We start from the raw sequence: 25027 nt of genomic DNA on the forward strand, positions 1-25027 counted from the left end.
CATCAATGTACTTCCTCCTCACTTTTGTCTCAGAGTCATCTTCCTTCAAGATGCCACTGTAGCACCACCTTCTACATTGATGTTTTCTGGATCCTCTCAATTGCTAGTGTCCTTTCTCAAACTATTTTGCATTTCTTCTTTTTATGTTTAGTCTGTATATACAACCCTCTCATTAGAAGGAATTGTTTCTTTCGTTGCATGTCTAACATTAGTGCCTGTAGGGTCTGGAATTCCCCCGCCTAGGGAACTCAGTATCTCCCTCCCAAACAGTGGGCCAAGTCTGATACCAAAGGAAGTGACCAAAGAGCTCCAGATTGATTATAGGTACTAGTTTAATCTATTGGATACTTACAATGGGGCAGTATGATGGATCCATGCCAAGAGTTTGATAATCATCAGTCTGGGGCAGTGGCCAGACTACAGGTTGGATCCCTGCAAAGACGCCAGGAAAACCCAGTGGTAATTACTGAAATCAAACGAAGGGAAGTGGAGCTATAAAACATATTGCTAATGATTGGGGGTTTCTGCTTAGTGATGAGCTGATTTTCAAGCTTAGGCATTAAGCCAATGTTGATGGGTAAATGCCCAAAAACAAGATTATGGACTGGCCATGTACTGGTTACTGTGTCCATGTTATGTGTTCATCAGTCACAGTAATGGCAATTTAATTGGGATGGCATTGAATAAGTAGTTTAGGTAGAATTGTCATTTTTATTATATTGGTTTTGCCCACCCATGAACAATGACTAGTTTTTCAATTATTTAAATGTGATCATTTGTATGTAAAGTATTTTCTAGTTCCTGGGTTTGTCTTGGCACGTACACTTCCAGGTATTTTCTACTATGTACAGTTATTTCAAATGGGGTATCTTTCATCATGTTTTCTTTCAGGGCTTTGTTGGGTCATAAATAGAAATGCTGATGATTTATGTGGATTTATTCCATATCCTGCTGCTTTGCTAAAATTGTTTAAATTAACTTTTTAGGTGAATTTTTAGGAATTTTCAAGTATACCATCATATCATCTGCAAAAAGAAATAGTTCTGATTCCTACCATTTCTTTTTATTATTGCTATTGCTAATATTTCTAGTACAATATTGAATAATATCAGTGATAATGAACCTCCTTGTTTCACTCCTTATCTTATTGGGAAGGCTTCTAGCTTATCCCTATTACAGATAATGCTTGGTGATGGTTTTGGGTAGATACTTCTTAACATTTTAAGGAAAAATTAATTTATTCTGATACTTTCAAGTATTTTTAACACTTGAGTGTGGTATTTTGTCAGAAGCTTTTTCTACATCTATTGATATAATTTATGATTTTTGTTACTTTGTTATTGATATAATCAATTATGTTAATAGTTTTCCTCATGTTAAAAATCATCCCTGCATTCCTGGTATAAATCCCACTTGGTCACAATGTATAATCTTAGTGATATATTGTTATAGTCTCTTGGCTAGTATTTTATTTAGGATTTCTGCATTACTATTCATTAGGGAAATTGGTCTGTAATTTTCTTTCTCTGCTTTTGTTCTTCCTGGTTTAGGTATCAACACCACATTTGTTTCATAAAAAGAGTTTGGCAGGACTCCTTCTTTGCCTATTATTTCAAATAATTTATTTAATATTGGAATTAGTTTATCTTTAAATATTTCATAGAATTCACTTGTAAAGCCATCTGGTCTTGATGCTTTTTTCTTAGGAAGCTCATTTGTGGCATATTCAATTTCTTTTTCTAAAATAGGTTTATTTAGATATTTTATTTTCTCTTCTGTTAAACTGGTCAGTTGATATTTTTGTATATATTCTTCCATTTCACTTAAGTTGGTAAATATATTGGCATATAATTAGGCAAAATGGCTTCTAACAATTGCTTTAATTTCCTCTTCGTTAGTAGTTTATTTACCCTTTTCATTTTTGATAATAATGATTTGGTTTTCTTCTCTCTTTTTAAATCATTAACCAATGGTTTTCAGAAAACCCACATCTAATTTTATTTATTAATTCAATCATTTTCTTACATTCAATTTTATTAATCTCACCTTTAGTTTTTAAGATTTCCAATTTGGTGTTTAGTTGGGGATTTAAAAATTTCTTCTTTTTCTAGTTGTTTTAATTGTATACCCAATTCATTGATACATTTTCTCTATTTTATTGATGTAAGTAAGCATTTAGAGGTATAAATTTTCCTCTGATTACTGCTGTTGTTGCATCTCATTAAGTTTTGGTATATTGTCTCATTATTATCATTCTCATTAATGAAATTTTTGATTTTTTTCTGTAACTTGTTCTTTAACCCCCTTATTCTATAAGATTAGGTTATTTAGTCTCTAATTAATTTTTAATCTTTCTTTCCATGGTCCTTTATTAAATATAATATTTATTGAATTATGATCTGAAAAGGATCCATTTAATGTTTCTGCATTTCTACATTTAACTATAAAATTTGTATGTCCTAATAGATGATCAGTTTTTGTAAAGGTGTCATGTACTGCTGATAAAAAGGTATATTTCCTTCTGTTCCCATTCAGTTCTCTCCAGATTTCTATCATATCTAGTGCATGTGAGATTCTTTTCATCTCCTTGACTTTTTTCTTATTTATTTTTTGGTCAGACTTATCTAGCTCTGCTAGGGGAAAGTGGAAGTCTCCCACTATTATAGTTTTGCTGTCTATTTCCACCCATAGTTCATTTAGCTTTTCCTTTAAAAATATGGATGCTACAGCATTTAGTGTATATATATTTATATATATATATTTAGTATTGATATTATTTCATTATCTATGGTTTAATATAATGTAGTTTCCTAGTTTATCTCTTTTAATTAAATCTATTTGAACTTTTAACTTTGAGATCATGATTGCTGCCCCTGTTTTTTATGTCAGCTGAAGCATAATAAATTCTACTCCAGCCCTTTATTTTTACTCTGTGTCTCTCATTTTTAAATGTGTTTCTTGTAAACAACATATCATTGCGTTGTGATTTTTTTTTTTTTTTTGCTTTTTGGTGAGGCAACCAAGGTTAAGTGACTTGCCCAGGGTTACACAGCTATTAAGTGTCAAGTGACTGATCTGAACTCAGGTCCTCCTGACTCCAAGGCCAGAACCCTATTCACTGCACCACCTAGCTGCCCCTGTGTCCTGATTTTTGATCCATTCAGCTATCTGTTTCTGTTTTATGGTTAAGTTCATTCCGTTTACCTTCAAAGTTAAAATTACTATTTCAGTGTTTCCCTCCATCCTATTTTTCCTCCCTGTTTATCCTTTTCTCTTTTTTTTGCCCTATGGTTTCAGAAACCTAATTTACTTCTGACCACTGCCTCCCTAGTCTGCATACCCTTCTAGGAGTCCCTCCCTTATCTTATCCCCTTGCCCTACTGTTTCTTAATCTGTACCACCTTCTAAGAGTCCCTCCTTTATCCTATCCCCTTGCTGTCTGGTTTCTTTGTAATTTAAGAAAACTTTTATACCCGATTATATGTATGTTATTCCTTCTTTAACTCAGTTCCAATGAGAATAAGGTTCCTACACTACTCCCCTTCCACCCTTTCCTCCCCTCCACTGTAACAATTCTTCCATTCATGCCTCTTTTGCATGAGATAATTTGTTCCATTTTACCTATTCCTACCCAATTTTATCTTTTATTTTTATCTCATCATAATCAACTCAACCTCAAGCCTTCAATCTATATATACTCTTTCAAACTATCCTTTTAATGGCGATATTCTTAAGAGTTACAAATATTTTTCCATATAAGAAGTAAACGGTTTAACCTTATTAAATCTCTTATAATTAGTCTTTCATGTTTACCTTCTTATGTTTCTCCTGATACTTGGAAGTCAGATTTTCTCCTCAATTCTGGGTTTTTCCTCAAGAATACCTGAAAGTTCTCTAATTCATTAAATATCCATTTTTTTCCCCTTGCAGGCTTACACTCAGCTTTACTTGGTAGGTTATTCTTAGTTGCAAACCCAGCTCCTTTGGTCTTCAGATTATCATATCCCATGCTTTTCAGTCTTGTAATGTAGGTACTGCTAAATATTGTGTTACCCTGATTGTAGGTCCACAATATTTAAATTGTTTCTTTCTAGTTGCTTGTAATATTTTCTCCTTGACTTGGGAGCTTTGAAACTTAGTCATAATGTTCCTGTGAATTTTCATTTTGGGATCTCTTTTAGGTGGCAAGCAGTGGATTTTTTTTCAATTTCTCTTTTAACCTCTAGTTCTAGAACTTTAGGGAAATTTTCTTTAATAATGTATTGAAATACGGTGTCCAGATTTTCTTTCTTATCATAACTTTTAGATAGCCTAGCAATTCTTATATTATCTCTCCTTGATCTGTTTTCCAGGTCATTCATTTTTCTAATGAGAAATTTTATATTCTTTTTTTATTTTTTCATCCTTTTGATTTTGTTTTACTATTTCTTGATGTCTGATGAAGTTATTAGCTTCCCCTTTCCCAATTCTAATTTTTGAGGAGTTATTTTCTTCCATAAGTTTTTGCATCTTTTTCCAATTGGTTTACTTTCTTTCCATAATTTTCTTGCATTACTATTATTTCTTTTCCCAGTTTTCCCTCAGCCTTTCATATTTGATTTTCAAAGTCCTTTTCAGCTCTTCCAAGAACTCTTTTTGGGCTTGTGACCATTTTACATTTTTCTTTGATTCTTTATACATAGCTCATTTGACCTCATTATCTTCTTCTGAATTCAAACCCTGTTTGTCTCTGTCATCATAGTAGCTATCTATGTTCAGGTTTTTTTCCTCCTATTTACTCATTTTTTTTTAATAACCTATTTCTTGGTTGTTAACTTTATCTTATGGTCAGGCTGTGCTCCTGGGATGTGGAGCATATTATCTCTGGTTTCAGGTTTCTGAGTTCTATCTGGGAGTCTTTGACTTTGGTTCTTCTAGTATTTTATGATTTAAGGCCATGTGTGTTCACTGCACTTCCAGCTCATGCCTTGTCTGTGAGTGACTGCAGGTATGCCTCTCCACCCCTGAGCTATGTGATTAGGAATCCCAGTATCACTGCCACAGTAAAAGCTCTTACTTCCTGTGGTCTCTCCAGGCTGCAAGTATTAGCTCACCTCTCTGCCCTGGAACTGAAACCAGAGACTCTGTTCTCCTGAAAGTGAGCACAACCAGCAGGGCCCTGCCTTTCTGCCCCACACTCACCTGCATGTGCTCGCTTATCCTCCCACAGCCACAGCTTATCTCTGGGTCTCATCAATGCCTAAGCCCTGTGTCCAGCCCCAATACAGGCCCCACCTCCTGCCCCTTAAGTCTTTCCCTCATCAGCCACCAGAACTCCATACTGTGCGTGGGGGGAAGTTAAGGCTGCCCCTAGGGCTTGCTGTTTGTTGATTTGGTTTATGTACTTCGCTCTGGCCAGACTACCACCTCAGAAGGTCAAATCTTTCCTAACATCCTCCCTGTATGACTGCTTCATCCTGACTTTTAATTATTCTGCCACTCTAAAATTCACTTTGAGGAGTTATTTTAAGTTATTGGTAGGGGGGAGGGATTTGGGAGAGCCAGGTAATTTCCTGCCTTATTCAGCCATCTTTCCACCCATGTTTTCTTATAAATTACTTATAAGAACTAAGGGATTTATTGACTATTCTGAGGGCTTTCTTTCCCTAGCTGTCTTGACATGTATGGCTACCAATGAAGCAAGAATACTGTCTATTAATTATCTTTTTCTCCAACCATGTGAGTAGCCCATGTTCTTTTGTGGTCACATAATTATCTTGTTAACATCCTTTATTCTATGTCCTAATGGACCACTTATGTAGGTTATTCATCCAAGTGCATTGTTAACTTCACAAAAATGCTCTTTTGGTAAGATTTGTTTAGAATGCTAACATCTGCATAAAAACAAATTAATCAAGGTGTAAAAATAGTGGTCATCGTCATTTATGCCCTTCTTTAACATTTATTTGAAGTTCATTATTAGCTAATGGTTACAAGAATAGGAGTATGAAAGTGATTAGTCATGAACCAACAATGGCAACAAAATAACCTGAGCAGAAGTTGTGGTTTTAAGAGAAACCTTTTGATTTTCAAATCAGTGATCTCAACGAATTAAGTGCCATTTGGGGGCCATGTTTCTATTTTGTTTCATTTTCAGGTCATCTCTTCCTTCTAACTTAGAGATCAAACAATTAGGAGATGGAACTGAAGGAGTATTTGCAATAACTCAGTTGGTCAAGCGAACACAATTTGGTCCATTTGAATCCAGGAGAGTTGCCAAATGGGAGAAGGAATCTGCTTTCCCACTGAAGGTATGAAATCACCAGACATGAAATCTTTTTGTTTTTATAGTCTCAATCCTCTATAAATAGGAAGGTAAATTCAGTGATGTCTCTAAGCATTACATGACTTCATTTTTTAAATTAACTTTCCAAATTTTTCCAGTTTTTATCTAATAAATGTTTAAAGTTTTTAGGCAAAAAAACCCAATATAACCAAAATTAGAAGGGAAGCTGGGGAAAAAAATCTTTGTACCAAGTTTCTCTAATAAAGTCTTTTTTTAAACATTTATAGGAAATTGATTCAAATTTATATGAATAATTGCTATTTCCTAACTGGTAACTGCTATGACCTCATTTCTAAGAAAATACTTCCTTATTTAAAATATACCTTTATGCCACAATGATATTAGATATAAACATTTTTCATTATTTAACCTTTCAAAATACTTCCATTTAGGGTAATATGTGTTGAATGATTAGAAAAGAATGTTTTTATTTTATGCCTTTGCAGGCTAGATTCATAATATGTTTTTACTGTGTGAGCGTGTACACATGTAAAAGTAAGGGAATAATATGGGGATAAACATTTGTGTGCCAGACATTGTGGTAAATGCTTTCAAAATAATATCTCATTTGATCCTAACAACAACCATATGAGGTAGATCCCCATTTTACAGTTGAAGAAGCTGAGGCAGACAGAAGTTAAGTGAATTACCCAGAGTCACACATCTTTTAAGTTGCTGAGGCTGGATTTGAACTTAGATCTTCCTGAATCCAGGTCCCAGTATTAGTAGGTAACTTGGTATTGAGTCTTCTTCAACATATCACTCATGTTCATTTTTGCTCTTATTTATTTATTTATTTAATTTTTTTCCCCCTTTTTTAAACATATCAGAATAAAAAGTGATTATTTGTTTTCAGATAGTTTAGAACCACACAAGGAAGACCCAGGAGCTTCCACCTCATAGCACATTTGCTTACTAACTGTTTGTTGAATTACATAGCTGTTCTATACCTAGCAGAGGATTGAGTTCAATCTGAGTATCTGTGAATTCTTGCTAATTTAAATTCTAATCATTCTACACCAGTTTTTCCTCCAAATCGTAACCTAGGAGACATTAATTCATTTCAGTTTAATTCGCCATTGATAAAACACCTACTGTGTGTCAGGCACTATACTAGGAATTAAGGATACAAAGCCAAAAATGAAACAGTTTTTGGAGGAGTTTATGTTCTACTGGGGGCAAGGAGGGTAGGAAGCAGGAGAGGAGAGATTTAACATGCAGAAAAACAAGTAAATTTTAAATTCAAAGTAATTTCAAGAGGGAGAAAGTATTAATATCTGAAGATAGTTGTGGGGAATAAAAAGAACTTTCCTCCCATAGGGTCACCCAGTGCAAAGGCGCCAAGATGAGATCTGTAGTGTCATGTGGGAGGAACAGCAAATAGGTCAGTCTAGCCAGATCAATATGTGTATGTGTGTGTGTGTGTGTGTGTGTGTGTGTGTGTGTGTGTGTGTGTGTGTGTGTGTGTGTGTGTGTTTGTATGGTCATGGGAGATGGTGAAGGAGGAGGGAGGAATAAAGTGTAAGAATACTGGAAAAATAAAAAGGTGCCAAATTGTGAAGGGCTTTAAATGCCAACCAAAATTTTACATTTTGATCATGAGGGTAATAGGGAGCCACTGCGGCTCTTTGATCAGAGGAGTTAACATAGTCACACCTACATTATAGAAAATCAACTTAGCTTAATAGAGGATTCATTGGAGTGTGGAAAGATCTGAGACTGGGAGACCAACCAGAAGGCAATTGCAACAGTTCAGGGGAGAGGTGATGAGATCATGAACCATGTAGCAGTTGTATGAGTGGGAGCCTCTCTTCTTGAAACATTTTTAGGGCTTCTAACCCTGCCTCTCCCATTATGCTCAAGACTAGACTCTACAGTTTTAAGTAGAGCCATGATTTCGTCAATGTGGGTACTTCCTTTAATGATGCAGACTATAATACATCCATGCCATATTATCCTGTGAAATTTTCATTTATAGGCTTCCAAAAATTCCTCCCCAGCACAATGGAGATCTTTTTCTTTTGTTCTTTTCATATTCTGTAGTTACTTACAATGCTCTTAACTGTGTATCTTACAGCCTTTGCCCTTATCGCATGACTAATCTACCTCTCTGATCATGCATTTCTTGGATGTTATATTTTATTCCAATTCTTGTGTACAAGGCATTATTGATAAAATGTTTGCTACCTGTGTCCAACATGTATCTCTCCTTTACTTTTGGATATTCCTGCATTTTTTTTTTATTCTTTAAGGAATTAAAGGGAAAGCATAGCTATTTTGTCTGAAAAAAATCTGGATGATTTAGTGAATTGCAAACTTGTTAAGAGTAAACAATGCGATATGGCAAACAACATAGCTAAAGCAGTATCAGGCTTAATGAAGAAAGGCATAGTGGCCAGAACTAAGGAAGTGATGCTTTTGCTTGCTATACCCTACCTTGGTCAGACTACATGTGGAGTATTGTGTTGAATTTGGGGTTCCATGTTACAGGAATGACATTGACGAACTAGAGAGTATTCAGAGGTAGGTGGTGAGGATAGTGACAAAATTGGGGATATTCACCCCAGGGAAGAGAGGATTTGGGGAAACATGATAGCTTTCATCATGTATGTGAAGGCCTGATATGGGGAAGAAGCATTAGACTTGTTTGACCCCAGTGGAAGAAATCATATCCATTCATAGGTGAATAGTATAAAGGCATATATAGGTTAGATATAAGGAACAACTTCCTAACAATTAGAACTATCCAAAATGGTTTTCCTTGGGAAGTAGGGGACTCCCTTGCTTGCCATATTCTTACCTCTCCCATTCCATTAAACAAAGAGACTGAATGATTATTTGTTGAGGATATTGTAGATATAATTTATCTTTATAATGGGTGTGATGAAGTGATTTTTAGATTCTTTCTAATTCAGATATTCTGTGATTCTGAGAGCATGGTGTGCCATGGTTTGTAGACATAAAGTATTGGTGTTTCCCAGATTAATTTATCCCACTCTTTTTATCATACTCAATTCTGCTCAACCCATTGTCCATATATATAGTCAGTACCATTCCATTTAAGATATGTGTACTGTTAAATTAACTCAGTAAGCTCATCTGGGATTTTTTTTCTTGGTTTTGTTTTTGAGGTTTTCTGTGTTCATTGTTAGCCCAATTTCTTTTGAATGGTTGTGAGTTTCATTAAGGAGTGGAATGTGCTGAGCCTAACTCAGGCTGTTCTCCTGGTTGTTTAGGTCCAATACTGGAACAAATAAAGGCACTGGCAATTATTCAGCAATCTAAACAACAAAGTTTACTTAGCCAGGAAGAACATAACACTCAACCCTTGTGGATAGCCACCTTATCCCTGGCACAACAAAATATGTCTGCTCATCAGGGCAGGGTGTGGACGTGCTGGCTTTGAGACCTCTACCAAGTCTAAAACCCCTGACTCTATGTGAGCCAGCATTTTTGTGCTCTTAGGTAAAGGGAAGCCATGACACTATGGCCTCAAGCCATCAGAAAGCTGTCAACAGCTAGAAACTTGAGCTCTGGTCTCTCTGGCCCAGTCAAGTCTTGGGAACAGCTTTCTTGACTATTTGGAAAAGAACTAGCCTAACATATGGCAGGGTTAGGGGACATCGTCCTGCCATGTCCCATTTCTTGATGCAAAGTCCTTAAGAAATTTTTGAGGAATTTTCATCATTTAAATGGAATAGGACCATAACTGCATAGCCCTAATCTCAGGGATTCTCATGAGATACTAAAGGGAAAAGAGGAAAAAAAAAACTAAATTAGGAATATAAGAAAAACAACAAACAAAAAACTCAATGACATTCTAAATGAGTGACTAAATGTGGAAGAAAATTAAAACCAAAAGCTTTGCCTCCCTGCTCTTAAAGAACCATATCCTAGAACTCAGTGGTAAGTGCTGTCAAATCTTTGTAGGCCACACTGGATCTCTTGATGTAAAGGAGTAACAATGAACAGGAACAATGATAGGAACATCAGAGATGCAGAACAAATAATGATACTTGTCACAGTCACTTTTTTCGTCACAAGTTAAGCTCATCTGTAATGAAATACCTAGTGGTCATTATGCTTTTGTATGTATACTGTCTTGGTGCCAGTGTTGATAATAAGAGTAGCCCTGTGCCAGCAATCCCTCAGTATTAGCCCAACAGCCAGGAATCTTCCCTGGGAGCCCCAATGGGGAAATACCAAATTTCTGCTGCTTAAGAAGCCTCTACTGGAGGCTACTTCCTTCTCTCACAGCACTTGGATAAGGCCTCTCATTCTCTTTCATCCAAGATTCAGGATTACTAAGTCAGTAAGACAGTCTCCTTTATTCTCGATAAATACACATCTACTATAATTATGATCCAATAATTTCATACATGCCCCTGTGCTATTAGAAAGCAAGCCATCTCCCTGACTATCACTCTTAGTTCCCCTGAGCCTTTTCTTGGGAAAGAATTACCCAAACCATCCTATAGGAAAATTTCAGTACCAGCCAAGTGAGGGGACCCTGAGCTGTTTGCCTGGGGTATATAGACCCCTTTCTGGGAGTAGGAACCTTGAGGCTTGGGTGACTGCATTGGGGAAGGAGCAAGGAAGCACCAGAGAGGAACTATATCTTTCTGGAGATTGGATCCAAGAAACTCCCAAACTAGGGAACTCTTCCCCTTCTTAGGGTCGCATTGATTTATCACTGACATGGCATCTGGGAAGTGTGATATTTGACATTATTATTAGTCAGGGATATAATGTCAGTTAGTCAGTCAGCATTTATTAAGTGCCTACTGTGTGCCAGCCTGAGGCAGGTAGGTACCACTGTGGGTAGAGTAGCCTACCTAGAATCAGAAACACTCATCTTCTTGAGTTCAAATCCAACCTCAGACACTTACTAGCTGTGTGATCCTGAGCAAGTCACCTAACCCTGTTTGCCTCAGTTTCCTCATCAGTGAGATGAGCTGGAGAAGGAAATGGCAAACTACTCCAGTATCTTTGCCAAGGAAACCCCAAATGGGGTCATGAAGAGTTGGATACAACTGAAAAAACGACTGTGAATGACAACAAACTGCAATTTTTGTTGTTATTATTTAGGCTTTAAGATCTGTCCCCCAGAATTTGCTCTCTGAAAAATGACTAAAACAGAGAGATTGGGGCAGGAAAGGTAGATTTGGGAATAATCAGCATAGAGACAATAATTAAATCCATGGGAGCTGATGAGATCACCAAGGGAAGTATATAGAGGGAGAAGAGAAGAGGGCCCACAACAGAACCCTGAGGGACACCAGTGGTTAGAGGGTCTGTAAGAGGATCTAGCAAAGGAAATGGTGGAGTGGTCAGATAGGTAGGTGGAGAGCCAGGAGAGAGTGGTGTCCCAAAATCCTAGAGAGAAGAGAATATCAAGGAAAACAGTGATTAACAGTGTCAAAGACTTCAGAGAGGTCAAGGAGAATGAGAGTTGAGAAAAGGCCATTGGATTTGGCAACTAAGAAATCATTGGTAACTTTGGAGAGAGGAGTTTCAGTAGAACGATAAGATCAAAAATCAGATTTTAAGGGATTAAGAAGAGAGTGAGAGGAGAGAAGTAGAGGCACCTATTATAGATGGTACTAATTAGTAGAGGCAAACCTCTTGTCCTGAGATGGCATAAAATTGTCACTTTGCCAGTTAAGGACAGGTAGAGGATGTTAAATGAGTGCCCAACTAACTCATAAGCAGTCAGGTTAGGACAGGAATAGCTGCTTTGTCCTTATTTAGATGGATTCTGTGGCCCTACACCCAGCACAACAATGCCTACATGGCCCTCATGTCTAGTTTGGTAGAGGACCCACTGACCAAGCTCTGCTGTTCTCATACTGGCTTCAACCTAGTTGTTTAGTTGAGTAAAGATCATGTCTCTGATGTTTACTTTCATGTCCCACAAATAACCATATGCAGGAGGAATTACTGGTAAAATTCTTTCATTGATCCTGACTCCAGAAGAAAGATCCCTTGATTGTGTAGGTTCCAGACCACTTGAATAGACCTATGGCCATTACCCAAGAATCAATATATATATAAATATATTATCTTATCCATCCTTCAAGGATCTCTCACATGCCAGCCATGAAGCCTATAGCTCAGCCCATTGTAAGTACTTGTTAGCACTCCATTCCTCAGAGTGTCTCCTGTTACCAGATTAATAGTTACTGAATTCCTTTCTTGTAGAGGACAGAACCATTAGTAAACCAGGCAAAATGGTGCTTTTCAGGAGCCAGGTCCTCATTAGGTAGGAGCCAATTGGACTAGGGAGGGAGACAGGGTTTCTGTCTTCAGTTAGGTCTGAATAGGAGGTGTCAGCCTCCGGCAGAGGTATAGCTTGTTAAGAGCACTAGGATCTGAACAGTTGTGATTTTGAATGTACTATGTTTTATTTAGTGATAGAGACTTCCTATCTCCTATCCATCTTCCTTTACCACAATCATAATAGGCAACTCTTGACAAAGAGTGATATATGACCTTGCACCATCTGTTTAGTAGCAACTAGGTCCCAGTAATAGGTGAATGACTACTTTTTTTTTTTTTTTTGACAAGGCAACTGGGGTTAAGTGACTTGCCCAGAGTCACACAGCTAGTAAGTGTTATGTGTCTGAGGCCGGATTTGAACTCAGGTCCTCCTGACTCCAGGGCTGGTGCTCTATCCATTGCACCACCTAGCTGCTCCAACTACTTCTTTTCTAAATTGGTGTAGGGAATAGATGCTTTTGCAAACTTGTAAACTCCAAAAGCCTAACAGTTACTTATTTTGGTCACCCCTTATTGCTTGCCAGAAAGTTTACTCAGCCTGGTCTTTATGAACAGAGACTTCCAAAAACATGAGCCCTAGTGTCATAAGGGCCCAGAATGAGAGACTTCTTGGATGACCCAATTTGGATCCGGGGTTGTAGCCTGTTTTGGGCTCCACTCAAAAAAGGCAGAAATGAGTGTGGGAGCCAAGAAACATGGGCCATCAGAATACCTGGGGGTGGGAGGAGCAGAATGTAGTTTTTCTAAAACATGAAAAATCCAGTAGGTCTCATGGGGAAACAAATGTCAGTTGCTTATAATGGATTGCTCCTGGAATCCTCTGGGTTTTCACCACCTACTGTATTTCTCAAAACTTGACTGAGCTGGCTGGACCCTGGATTTTCTTTAGGTTGATTTCCCATCCCTTGTCCCTCTTATGGGCCACAATTAAATCTAAGGCCTCTGCTACCACAGCTTCACTTAGCCCTTTCAACATTGTGTCATTAATGTATTGTATACTAATGCCCTCAGGACGGAAGACCTCACTTTCAGGTCTTTGTCCACCAGAATGTAACAGCTTGGGAGAGAGAGCTCAAGTAGCCTTGGAGAAGAATGGTAAAGGAATATAAGACTCCTCAGGCTCCCAACTACTCAGGAATAGAAAAGAAAGCACTGGTAAAGTTAATATACTCTAGAAGTCATGTCAGGAGAGCCTGAGGCCACTAGAAAGCAGAGTCAGCAGCTAGGTATGTGAGACTTAGCTACCTTACCAATCAAATCTTAGGGGCAGCTTCCATGGCTTTTAGTAAAAGAACTAGCCTGACCTTACACTTGTTGTTTAGTCATTTCAATCATGTCTGATTCTTCATGACCTCATGCGGGGTTTTCTTGGTGAAGATACTGGAGTGGTTTTTGCCATTTCCTTCTCCAACTCTTTTATTTATTTTTTTTCTTTAAACAGATAGGAACTCAAGCAAACAGCATTAAGTGACTTGCCCAGGGTCACACAGATACTAAGTGTCTGAAGCCACATTTGAACTCAGAAAGATGAATCTTCCTGGTTCCAAGCCCAGTGCTCTATCCACTGTGCCACCTAGCTGTTCTTAACCTTAAATAGAGGGAGTTGAAAGTAACTTGGGTATAGCACACAGTGGTTCTATAATATGTAGAGGTGGGATGCAATCACCCCAATTTCATCTGCAAAGAGGAGCATCTGGAAGAACTTAACCATTAAGGGATAAGCTCTTCTATTTGGACTTTATGCAACACATCCTCCATGACTTTTTGGTGAGCATACAGTGCTTGATCTATTGTTTGACAATGATAGTCAAAGAATCATTGAACAAAAGCATCTCTGATTGCATCTTTTAAGAGCTATTATATAATCTTAATATATGCATGACAGATATTTTCTTGGAGCAAAGCCTCTTGGGCTACAATCTTCCCTACAAAGTTAAATGCTTCTTAATAATCAACAAGATTAATATAAACAAAAATTAACAAGAATAAATATGATATTATCTTATATTCTCTAATCCTTTGTGGTCTACTAGAAATCATATACAGAAGGATAGCCTTAGTGCATATGTAGATAATTCTCATAAAAAATTTATAAAACCGAAAAAGTAGGCATATGAATGAGTAGTTACTGATGTCTTCTCACTTTCTTTTTTTTTAAATTGATATTATATATAATTCTTTCCAATTATCGAGTATCCTCATCTTAAATAACTTGAAAGTCATTTCTTCAGTGCTTTCAGAATTGAATCATAGCCAGAATGGATCTCTTCTATGTGTGCTTCATCTGATTTGGCTGTTCTACCGTATTTCATTTTTTCTCATTGTTTTTACATCATTTCCTGATATCCCCCCCCACCTACCATCGCCACTATACACATACACTATCCTTATTTGAACCCTCCCATATATCACAAAAAAATTTAAGGAAAACATGAACAAAGCACATAAGTCTGGTCATGTAGGCCATATTCGATGCCCTTGGTCCCTCTAATAAGAAGAGAATGTGTGTTAGTTACATTACTTTTTTTTTTTGCAACCTAGATTGTTCATTGCAGTTAATCTGAGTTCAAGTGTCTTTTAGTATTTTTAAAAAAATATTATTATGGTCTGCTTTTTATCATGGCATAAAAATCTAAGCAAGTTTGTTTAAATGTCATTCATCATTTTTTATGGCATAGCTGTATTTATAATTCTTCTATTCTTAATTAGTGGGCACCCATTTTGTTGCCAGTTTTTGGGGGGTTTTTTATGCCATAAAGAGCCCAGCTAGGAATATTTTGTTGTATACGGGACTTCTCTTTTTTTCAAACAAGTTTCAATTTTTATTGATATCCATTGTTTTTACATTGGCATCATATCTGAATGATTTCTTCCTGTCACCTCTGTCTGTGCCTTGTAACAAGGAATAAAAAGTAAAGAGGGAAGGAAAGTAAGACTAACCTGTACAATATAATCATTATGCAGTGGTCCATATCCATGGTGCCTAGTTCTGCAAAGAAGGGATGGAGATCCTGTGAGCATAGATTTAAAGCTAGAAGTGACCTCAGTGATCTCATTTTCTCAGATGAGGAAACTTGAGGTATAGTGAGTTGTTTAGGGTAATCACCAAGAGAGGAGGGATCTGAATTCTAGTTTCTGACTCCACAACTAGGACTTGTTCCATGAACACAGTCTGCCTCTCTGGTATTATGTTCATTTCCTTTTGAGAGTCAATACTAGTGATTATAATTATACAATATTCAGTTTCATTCTTTCTTTCCATTTTTCCATTTATGTTATTGGCTTCATTGTGTGTATTTTTCCCTAGGTCTGCATACTTCACTCTGTTTCAAATTATAATTCTTCTCAGATAGATATCTCTTAAGTTCTTCATATTCATGTCTTAGGTTTCATTTTTATGCCATAGTATATCTAGTCATTCCTCTAATAAATTAACATCTACTTTGCCTCCAATTCTTTCCCTCTACAAAAATGCTCTTATGAATATTTATTTTGTTATATATATAGGACTATTCTTCTTTCTTTCTTTTTTTTTTCCCTGACCTCCTTGGTGGGCCAGCTCAGAGTCTAAATGTGTGGGTATTTTAGCTACTTGCTTAACATAATTCCACAGTGGCTGGACTAAGTGAATTAGTGAGTGTCTGTCTTTTACACTCCTACAGTACTGACTATGCCCAATTTTCATCATCTTTGCCAGTTTGTTGGGTGTGAGAAGAAATCTCAGGCTTGCTTTGATTTGCATTTCTTTTATTATTAGTGATTTGGAGCAGTCTGTTTTGCTGTTAAAGTTTGCATTTCTTTTTGACAACTGTTGATTCTTATCTTTTGACCATATATACATTGAATAATGATTGTTGGGGACTTTTCTTTTCACTGGTGAAGTGTCTGAGTAAAAGGGTATCAACAATTTAGTAACCTTTTTTCCCCTAGTTTCAAATTGTTTTCCAGAATGGTTGCACCAGTTCATAGTGCTACAGTAAGCAAGTCAGCATGCCTGTCTTACCACTCCTATCTTCAATGAGTTTCTAATGAATTTCTTCTAGTTTGAGGTAATTCCTCAAGGTTGTTTGAGTTTGTTTTTCTTTGATTATTACTACTCTTTCATTTCATTCAAAAATATCCTGAAGCACATTTCCATTTTCCTTTGTTACAATAAAGTCACCAACTATCAAATTATATGCTAACTTGGTTTGGAGGGATTTTTTAAGATCATCATAGAATTATCCTACCTCTATATCATCTGCAACAGAAATTCATGCATACAGGGCAAATTTACATGGTCTTTTTGCTTGTGCTTCTGATGAACACTTCAAGATTAGATGATCAAATATCCAATGAAATCATCTCTTTTGGGGAGCTTTTTGATTGACTTTGTATTCATAAACAAACTTGGCTATATTCTTGATTGCTTTACAGTTTCTGCTTGGAGGAAATATCAGTCCTTTCATTTACCTATGACTTCTTTACGTTTTCTGGTTGCATTTACAGTGAAAGTATCAATATTGATATTGTTCATTTTCCTCTGAAGTATGGCAACACTGGGCATTAGATAAGTATGTCACATTTCAAAGTACTAATATCAAAGTTAATGTTTATGAATGACCTAGCAACTATGATATTTTTGGCATCCTCTGCCCAGAGGACTGAGACTTTGTACTTTTCCTTGTGTATATATATATATATATATATATATATATATATATGTAAAATATATATCTAGAATATAGAGCCACCTCCATGGCGTCATAACTTGTGTGTCTAGTCTAAGCTATGCAAATCCATCCATGTATTGCCTATGTCATATGTTAAAACATGGCCCTTAGGAAATTATTGTCTTAGGTATTTCACTTTTCATTTTTGTGCCAAGGTTTCTGTAGTATCTTTTCTATTTATCTTAGTAGATGACTGTACCATTGTCTTTCCACTCATTAGGTTTTCCAGAAGGATGGACACTCAATCTGTTTTGATACATCCAACGAGGATGACTGCAACTGGATGATGATGGTGAGGCCAGCAGTAGAATATGAACATCAGAACTTGACTGCCTTTCAGCATGACAATGACATTTACTTCACTACCTCCCGGGACATTCCTCCAGGCACCGAGTTGCGAGTGTGGTATGCAGCTTTTTATGCCAAAAAAATGGAGAAGCCAGTGCTGAAGCAGGTCTCCAATATTGTGCATGGTATGTGGGGGAATGACCGATATTTATCCCCCTTTTTGGATACATAGCCAGTATTCCCTTCTGCCTTTAGCAGACATGGTAGTGCACACCTAGTAAAGAATTCTGCATTAATAAAATAAGCTAGTTTCATATACTGGGTTAACCTTTCTTAAGAAGGGCAGGTTTTTGTCTTTGGGTGGTTTGATTTGGTTGTGACTTCTTAAAAAATCATGGACTTTACTTTCCTGTAATGTTAAAAATGATTTACCTGTGGAAAACTTCAATTTTTCTTCCCTATCATCTGCCCTGCAAATGTTTACAGCTAACTAAAAAAGGGACCAGGCCAGAAAATGTTAAAGAATTAACTAAAACTAGTACTGGAAAAATCACTTAAAGTTCTAGTCCTGCTAACCAAGCAGCAGTAACATTCTTTTTTGTTTATTAAGGATAATATGTTGCTTTTAAAGTTTTTCCTTTATCTAAGAATGCGGCTTTCATCTTTTAATTGGAAAAAAATCTACTCTTATCGACTTTGTCTTGGACTTTTTCTCACTCTTATTTTTTCACCCTTTATAAAATACTCAGAGGCAGCTGTAGTGTTGTGGGAAGAGTTCTAGATTTGGAGTCACAGGATTAGAATTCACATCTCAATTCTGCTGTTTACTAAACTACATAACTTAATCCTCTTTGAATGATAGTTTGCTATGTAAAATGAGGCCAGCAACAGAATACAAGCATCAGAACTTTTGGACAACATGCTTTTGTAGGCTCCTTTCATTTCTCTTTACTGTGATTCTAACAGAGGTTCCCAAAGTGGCCGATACTGCCCTCAGAGGGGCACTGGAAGGATCTAGGGAGATGGTAGTAGCCTCGGGTGTAATTGGGGGGCATTGAATAAGACCAAGGGGGCAGTGGAAGCATAAGGAAAGAAGAGAAGAGAAGAAAATTTTGAAAACCATTCATACATGTTTCATCTATTGTGTAACAGAGTTAAAGTCGTAGTGATTACATTATTTTCCAAATAAACACACAAAATGCAAATTATAATCAATCAGTAGTCAAGTCTGCTGATAGGTTTTAACAAGCAAGTGTTGACAGGCAAGTGTGTGGCACATTGTTGGGAAGTCCAGCATGCATTGGCAGGAATATGTGTGTGTAGTAACTTGTTTACAACATGATGCTGTATGGTTACATGATGCAATATTGCATCATCAAAATTTCAATGCAGAAAAAAACCCACAAATTTATAATAAACTATTAAATTTAAGATGTGTCATTTTAAAAAACAAATTATATATTTTATAAAATAACACGGATTTCAAAAAAACTGTTAAAGAGTTAAAGAAAGTAGATTTCCATGGGGGTGCTGAATAATATATATGTATATATATATACACTTTTTTTTGAAAAGGGGACAGTTAAGTAAGTGTTTTTTTTTGAAAAGGGATGGGCCAAATAAGTTTGGGAACCTCTGTTCTATCCTGTTCCAATAACCCTTAAATCTGGGCTATTTCTCCACTGCTTAAGTGAGGATCTTTTTTTCCTCTGGGAAGAAACTCTTAGCAATGGTCAAGGAAAAGTAGCAATTCTTCTCTTTCTTTGTTTAGCAAAATTTAGCAATTTAATCTCCCTGGGAGGGAGGGAGGGAAGAACCTGTTGTTTTTCAATGATGAAAAATATCCCCATTGGCTACTTTGGGTGGAAACAGTATGCAAAAAGTCTAGAAAGATGAAATAGAGTCAAATTGTGAAGGGCTTGAAATGACAAACTAATAAGTTTGTATTTTATTGATGAGATAATAGGTTTTTGTTAAAAATTCTTGATAATTGTTACAGATGATGATGATGATGATGATGATGATGACAGCCATTTATATAGCACTTGCTATGTGCCAGACACTGTGCTAAGCACTTTATATTATCACATTTGATACTCAGAATAACCTTGAGTGATAGGTGTTATTTTTATTGACACTTTTACAAATGTGGAAATGAGATAGAGATTAAATGATTTGCCCAGGTTTACACAGTTAAGTAAGTGTTATAGATCAAATTTGAACTCAGGTCTTCCTGACTCCAGGCCCAACGCTCTATCTACTGCACCACCTTACTGCTTTTGATGTATTTAGACCTGTGCTTTAAGAAGATAACGAGACTAGAAGCTTAGAAAGTCACTTTGAAACCTATTGCTGTAGTCTAGGCCACAATGGATGAGACCTAGAATTATGTTTCGTGGTCATAGAGTTGGGGGTGAAGGGGCCGGGAGGTGAGGGAAAAGAGGTTGGTCCAACAATTGGCTTGACTAAAGAATTCATTCAGCTTTTGTTCTTAAACAAGGCTTATTCACTGATCATAAAAATGATCATAAACAAGCTAATAATGTGACACACCACAAGATGTGAAAGTTAGTCTACAAACACTTACTAAATGCTTACCATGTGCCAAACACTGTTCTAAGTGTAGGGCTACAAAGAAAGGCAAAAACTTGATCCCTGCCCTTAAGAAGCTAGCCTCCTTTGCTCCTATTGACATGCTACCAATCAGAACTGGAAAAAAAAAATCATCGACTGTGTGGGTTGGATCCACTATAAATTTATTAATTTCACCTAAGCCCTGATTGCAACATGGTGACCTTTTTAAACCTTCCTGATTTATTCCCTGTACTTCTCAATGTAGTAGCTATTCCAAAACTTTTCATACCTCCTCAACCCTCCAAAAACTCTTTCTTCCTCCACCCTCTCAGCTGAGAACTTCACCTTATTTTATCTCATATCACTTAGGCAACTTTCCTAAATTTCTTTTTCTTCATCCTTATATTACATAAAGAGGTAGCCCTTTTCTTTCTCAAGGCAAACCCTTCTATGTGTATGTATCCTTGATCCCATCCCTGCCCATTTTCTCTGACAAATTGCACCCAGTGGTCTTTTCTTAATCCTCATTCTTCTAGACCTCTCTGCGTTCTTTTTTTTTTTTTTTGAGGCAGTTGGGGTAAAGAGACTTGGTCAGGGTCACACAGCTAGTGTCAAGTGTCTTGTCTGAGGCTGGATTTGAATTCAGGTCCTAGAGCCAGTGCTCTATCCACCTCTGCATCCTTTGATACTGATTATCCTCTTCTCCTGGATCCCCTCTCCTCTCTTTAAGTTTTCAAGTTCTCTTCTTACCTGTCTAACAATTCCTTCTTAGTCTCCCTTGCTGGATCTTTATCTATATCCCTCTCATTAACCATAGGTATCTCCCAAGTCCTGGGCTCTTTATACTATCTCACTTGGTGATCCCATTAGCTCCCAAAGATTCAAATATCAGCCCTACACAAATGATTTCCAGATCTTTGTATCAAGCTCCAGCCCCTTTCCTGAGCTTCTTTCCCATATCACCATCTATCTGCCTTTTAGATTATCTTAAATTAGTGGCTAAACAGAAAATTTTTTATTTGTTCCTGGAGACAATAGGGAACCCCTGGAGTTTATGGGTGGAGGGAGGTTGTGACATCGTCTGACCCATACTTTAGAACAACCTGAGTGGATGATGGATTATACGGGGAGAGATGTGAAGCAGGGGGATCTTCCAGAAGGTTATTGCAGTGCTTCAGGCACTAAGATGGTGAATGCATGATGAGAAGAGGATATAACATTACGAAGGTAGGAAAGAAAAGACTTGACCAGAGTTTTGGATATGTGGGGTCAGTGTGAGTGAGGAGTTGAGGATTACATTGAAATTGGGAGCCTGGTGACTGGGATCCTGGTGTTGCTCTCGGCAATAACAGGAACGTTGTGAGGATTTGTCTGAAAAGGTAATGCGTTCGGTTTTGGACCATCTTGTAATGTTTCCAAGCCTACTCTGAAAAGCAGATTGTTCAATGAAAAGCGAAAAGTAAACAAGTCGATTACCCAAGAGAAGCAAGAATGTTTCAATAATGTGCTGTTGTTCAGTCATGTCTGATTCTTCATGGCCCCATTTAGGGTTTTCTTGGCAAAGATACTGGAGTGGTTTGCCATTTCCTTCTCCAGCTCATTTTATAGATGAGGAAACTGAGTCAAACAGGGTTAAGTGACTTGGACAGGATCACACAGCTAGTAAGTGTCTGAGGCCAGATTTGAACTTAGATCTTCCTGACTCCAGGCTCAGCACTCTATCCATTATACCACCTAGCTGCCCATTATAATAAGTAGATTTTTTTTTTTCGGGCTTCTGAGTCTAAATTTTAATCATCGAAGGCTAAAATTTGATTTTAGTTGAATTTTTAATTTCTTCATCCTTTTGTAATGCAGTGTTTGCATACTTATAAAAGCTGATTTATATAGACATGTTTTGCCTTATAAAATGTCCCTCTTTGGCCATCTGAAAGTGCTGGGAATTTTGTCTTTCTGTTTTTCAAGTATAGCATATTCCCTCAAGGGCAATAATGAAGTAGTGTCACTGAAGGACCAAAGGTGTGTTTTAGGAAAATTTTTCTACTTAATTAATGTTTTGGACAAGGAAACATTTAAAACTAAGAAGATCACAGGCAACATGGTATTGTGGATAAAGTACTGAACATGGAGTGAGGAAAACTTTGTTTGAATCTCTCCCCAGACACTAGCAGTATGACCCTGGTTGAGTTACTTAACTACTCTGGGCCTCAGTTTCTTCATCTCTATAAAAAAAGGATTAAATTCAGTGACCTTTTAAGGTCCCTTACAGTTCAAAATCTATGATCAGTTAAAAGATTCAGGGAAAAAAATGTTCAGTCAAGAGAGTCTTGTGGTAGTGGTAATAAAAATGAGAAAGAAAATGGTATCTGGTAGCTGACTCCATATGGGAGGTAAGGATTAGGGAGGAATAAAAGATGCCTTCAGAATTTCAACTTGGGTTAACTGGGAGAGTCATGAAGTCATTTTGTCAGGAGGAAGAACTGAGTTGGGGTAAAGATTTGATTCAATGAAATTATTTGCCAAGCCCATATTACATGTAAGGCAGTGTGTTAAATTTGTTGAATTTGAATTGAGTGGTATTCAGATAGAGATGTACAGCACTCAGTTTTAGTACATGTAAATTAATGTAACTACTAATCTATTTATTTATTCATTCAGTTAACAAATTATATGCAAATGCAAACCAAAAAAATTTCATCTTCCCTGCTCTCAAAGAGCTTGTAGTTTGACAGAAGTTAAGATATGTATGAATATGTTGTCTAAATTAGAATAAGAATAGTACATAGAAGGACTGAAATCTCAGGGAAGAGGTGCCTGAGCTGAACCTTAGAGGAAGAGAAGGTTTTAAATAGGCAGAGATTAAATGCATAAAATGAAGTCAGCTCTTTGATTAAAAAAAAAAATCCAACACATTCAGCTAAATGCATGCAAAATAATTGCTTCTGCATTCTAATTGTGACCTTTCTTTCTCTCACATGCTTTAAGAAAACTGAAGGGAATAAAAGGTCACAGCTTTTTAGATATAGAAAATGTATAATTCTGAACAACTTTTGTTTACATCTAAGTGGTTTTCATTGTAAATGTGAATTCTACAGAATTACATCAGGAATACTATGGAGGGAAAGCTCTCACATGATCATAGATTTAGGGTTGGAAGAACTATTAGAATCATTTAGTTCAACCTCTTGTTTTACAAGTGAGGAATATGAGGCCCAAACACACACATGCTATTTTACCTTTTCTCCAATTCCTTTATATTTGGAATGGAATATGACAAGGGAATAGAATCTCACCTAAATCTCTAAGAGACCAGATAAATAATAAGTAGCAGAAGTAGGATTGGAACCTGAGTCCGTCTGGTCCGAATGTAGTATTATCTCCACCATATCATACTGCCTCCTCACTTATTGCTTAAATGTGTCTGCTACAGAGAACTGGAACAGTACAAAGATGAGGTTAGAGCCTTGATTCCTAGTCTCCTTTGGGTCATAAAGCTTTGGGTTTTTACCAGCCAAATTTTAGAATTATTGGTTAAGAGATTTCTTACAGTGCCAGGGTTTGCAGCATGCCTGACTTTCGCTCTGTCATAGTAATAAAAATACCAAAAAGCTGTGATAAGGAAATAGTCACATACACATATATGTGTATATAAAGGGTTACGCGTGCACACACACACACCCACCCACCCACCCACACACACGCTATTTTACCTTTTCTCTGATTCCTTTATGTTTGGAATGAAATATGACAAAGGAATAGAATCTCACCTAAATCTCCAAATACAGCAGTCTTCCACAAGAAGATTTAACAGTAAAGTATACCGTTAGCTGACTCTGAAGGTCAATAATTGTCACTGTTTAACAGCTATGATCCAGACATAACCTCCCTCCCTCATACCCCCAAAGGGCCCTGAGCTTTTATATAACTCTTTGTAGCTCAAAGGGCACAAATGTCACAAACTGATTCTCAGAGGGCACTTCTTTCATTTTAATGTACTGCTGACACAGTGAAAAATTAAAATGGATGATTGCGGATGAATTTAAATTTATTCAAATTTAACTTCCCTAATCCCAGAATTTCACTAGCAAATTGGTGCATGTATTACAAATTACAAGGTGTCATTAGTTTACATGAGTATTATCTGCACTGTGGGTGGCATCATTGTAGGATTAACTGATTGCTGTTCATTTTTTTTTTTTTTTGGCTTTTAGCCAGCACTGCACAAAGCAGTGTTCATGTTGAATCAGAGTCCAGTCAGTGGACGTGTAAAGTATGTTCTACTACCTTCCAAGAACCACAGCTACTGACTGGTAAGGCCAACAGTTACCAAGGAAAATACCCCAACTACTATGATGTATTTCCTTCATAATACCAGTAATTGTTGGCATTATTATGTTTAGTTCCAGAAAAACACTATGTTTCTTTTTGACTCAACTCTATTACTCCCTTAATGCCACTTCTTTCTCTCTGTTGATTATCTCCAATTTATCCTGTCTATATCTTATTTTGCATAGTTGTTTTCATGTTGTCTTATTAAACTGAATTCCTTGAGAGCAGGGATTGTTTTTTGCATTCTTTTTTATCCCCTGTACTTAACATAGGGCCTGGCACTGTTAAGTCAGATTGGTACTGCCTGTGTGTGCCTGCAAAGGGCAGTGGGCAATGTTCTCTTCCCTAGTTATCTGCTTTACTGCATGTCATTTACTTTGATAGACCTATGATTTTATTGATGTCATTACTTCTACCTGTGCAGATTTGTAACCTTTCATGCCTTAGCGTTCTATCTGCTTTTTTCATCTATGTCTTTCCATAGATCTTTCTTAGAAGACACATCAAACACCCTGGAGAC

The 25027-nt window shown here is 36.9% G+C and overlaps 1 protein-coding gene across 1 annotated transcript in view; it reads left to right on the forward strand.

Moving 5' to 3' along the window:
* Positions 1-25027, forward strand: part of PRDM15 (PR/SET domain 15) — a 169835-nt gene that overhangs the window by 50277 nt on the left and 94531 nt on the right. Inside the window, exons 4-5 of the mRNA XM_027843599.1 lie at positions 6137-6290; positions 17537-17789. Coding sequence (XP_027699400.1) covers positions 6137-6290; positions 17537-17789 — 407 coding nt within the window. The remainder of the gene's footprint in view (positions 1-6136; positions 6291-17536; positions 17790-25027) is intronic.

The sequence above is a fragment of the Vombatus ursinus genome, unplaced genomic scaffold (genome assembly GCF_900497805.2).
Source record: "Vombatus ursinus unplaced genomic scaffold, bare-nosed wombat genome assembly UNPS02014924.1, whole genome shotgun sequence".
Lineage (NCBI taxonomy): Eukaryota > Metazoa > Chordata > Mammalia > Diprotodontia > Vombatidae > Vombatus > Vombatus ursinus.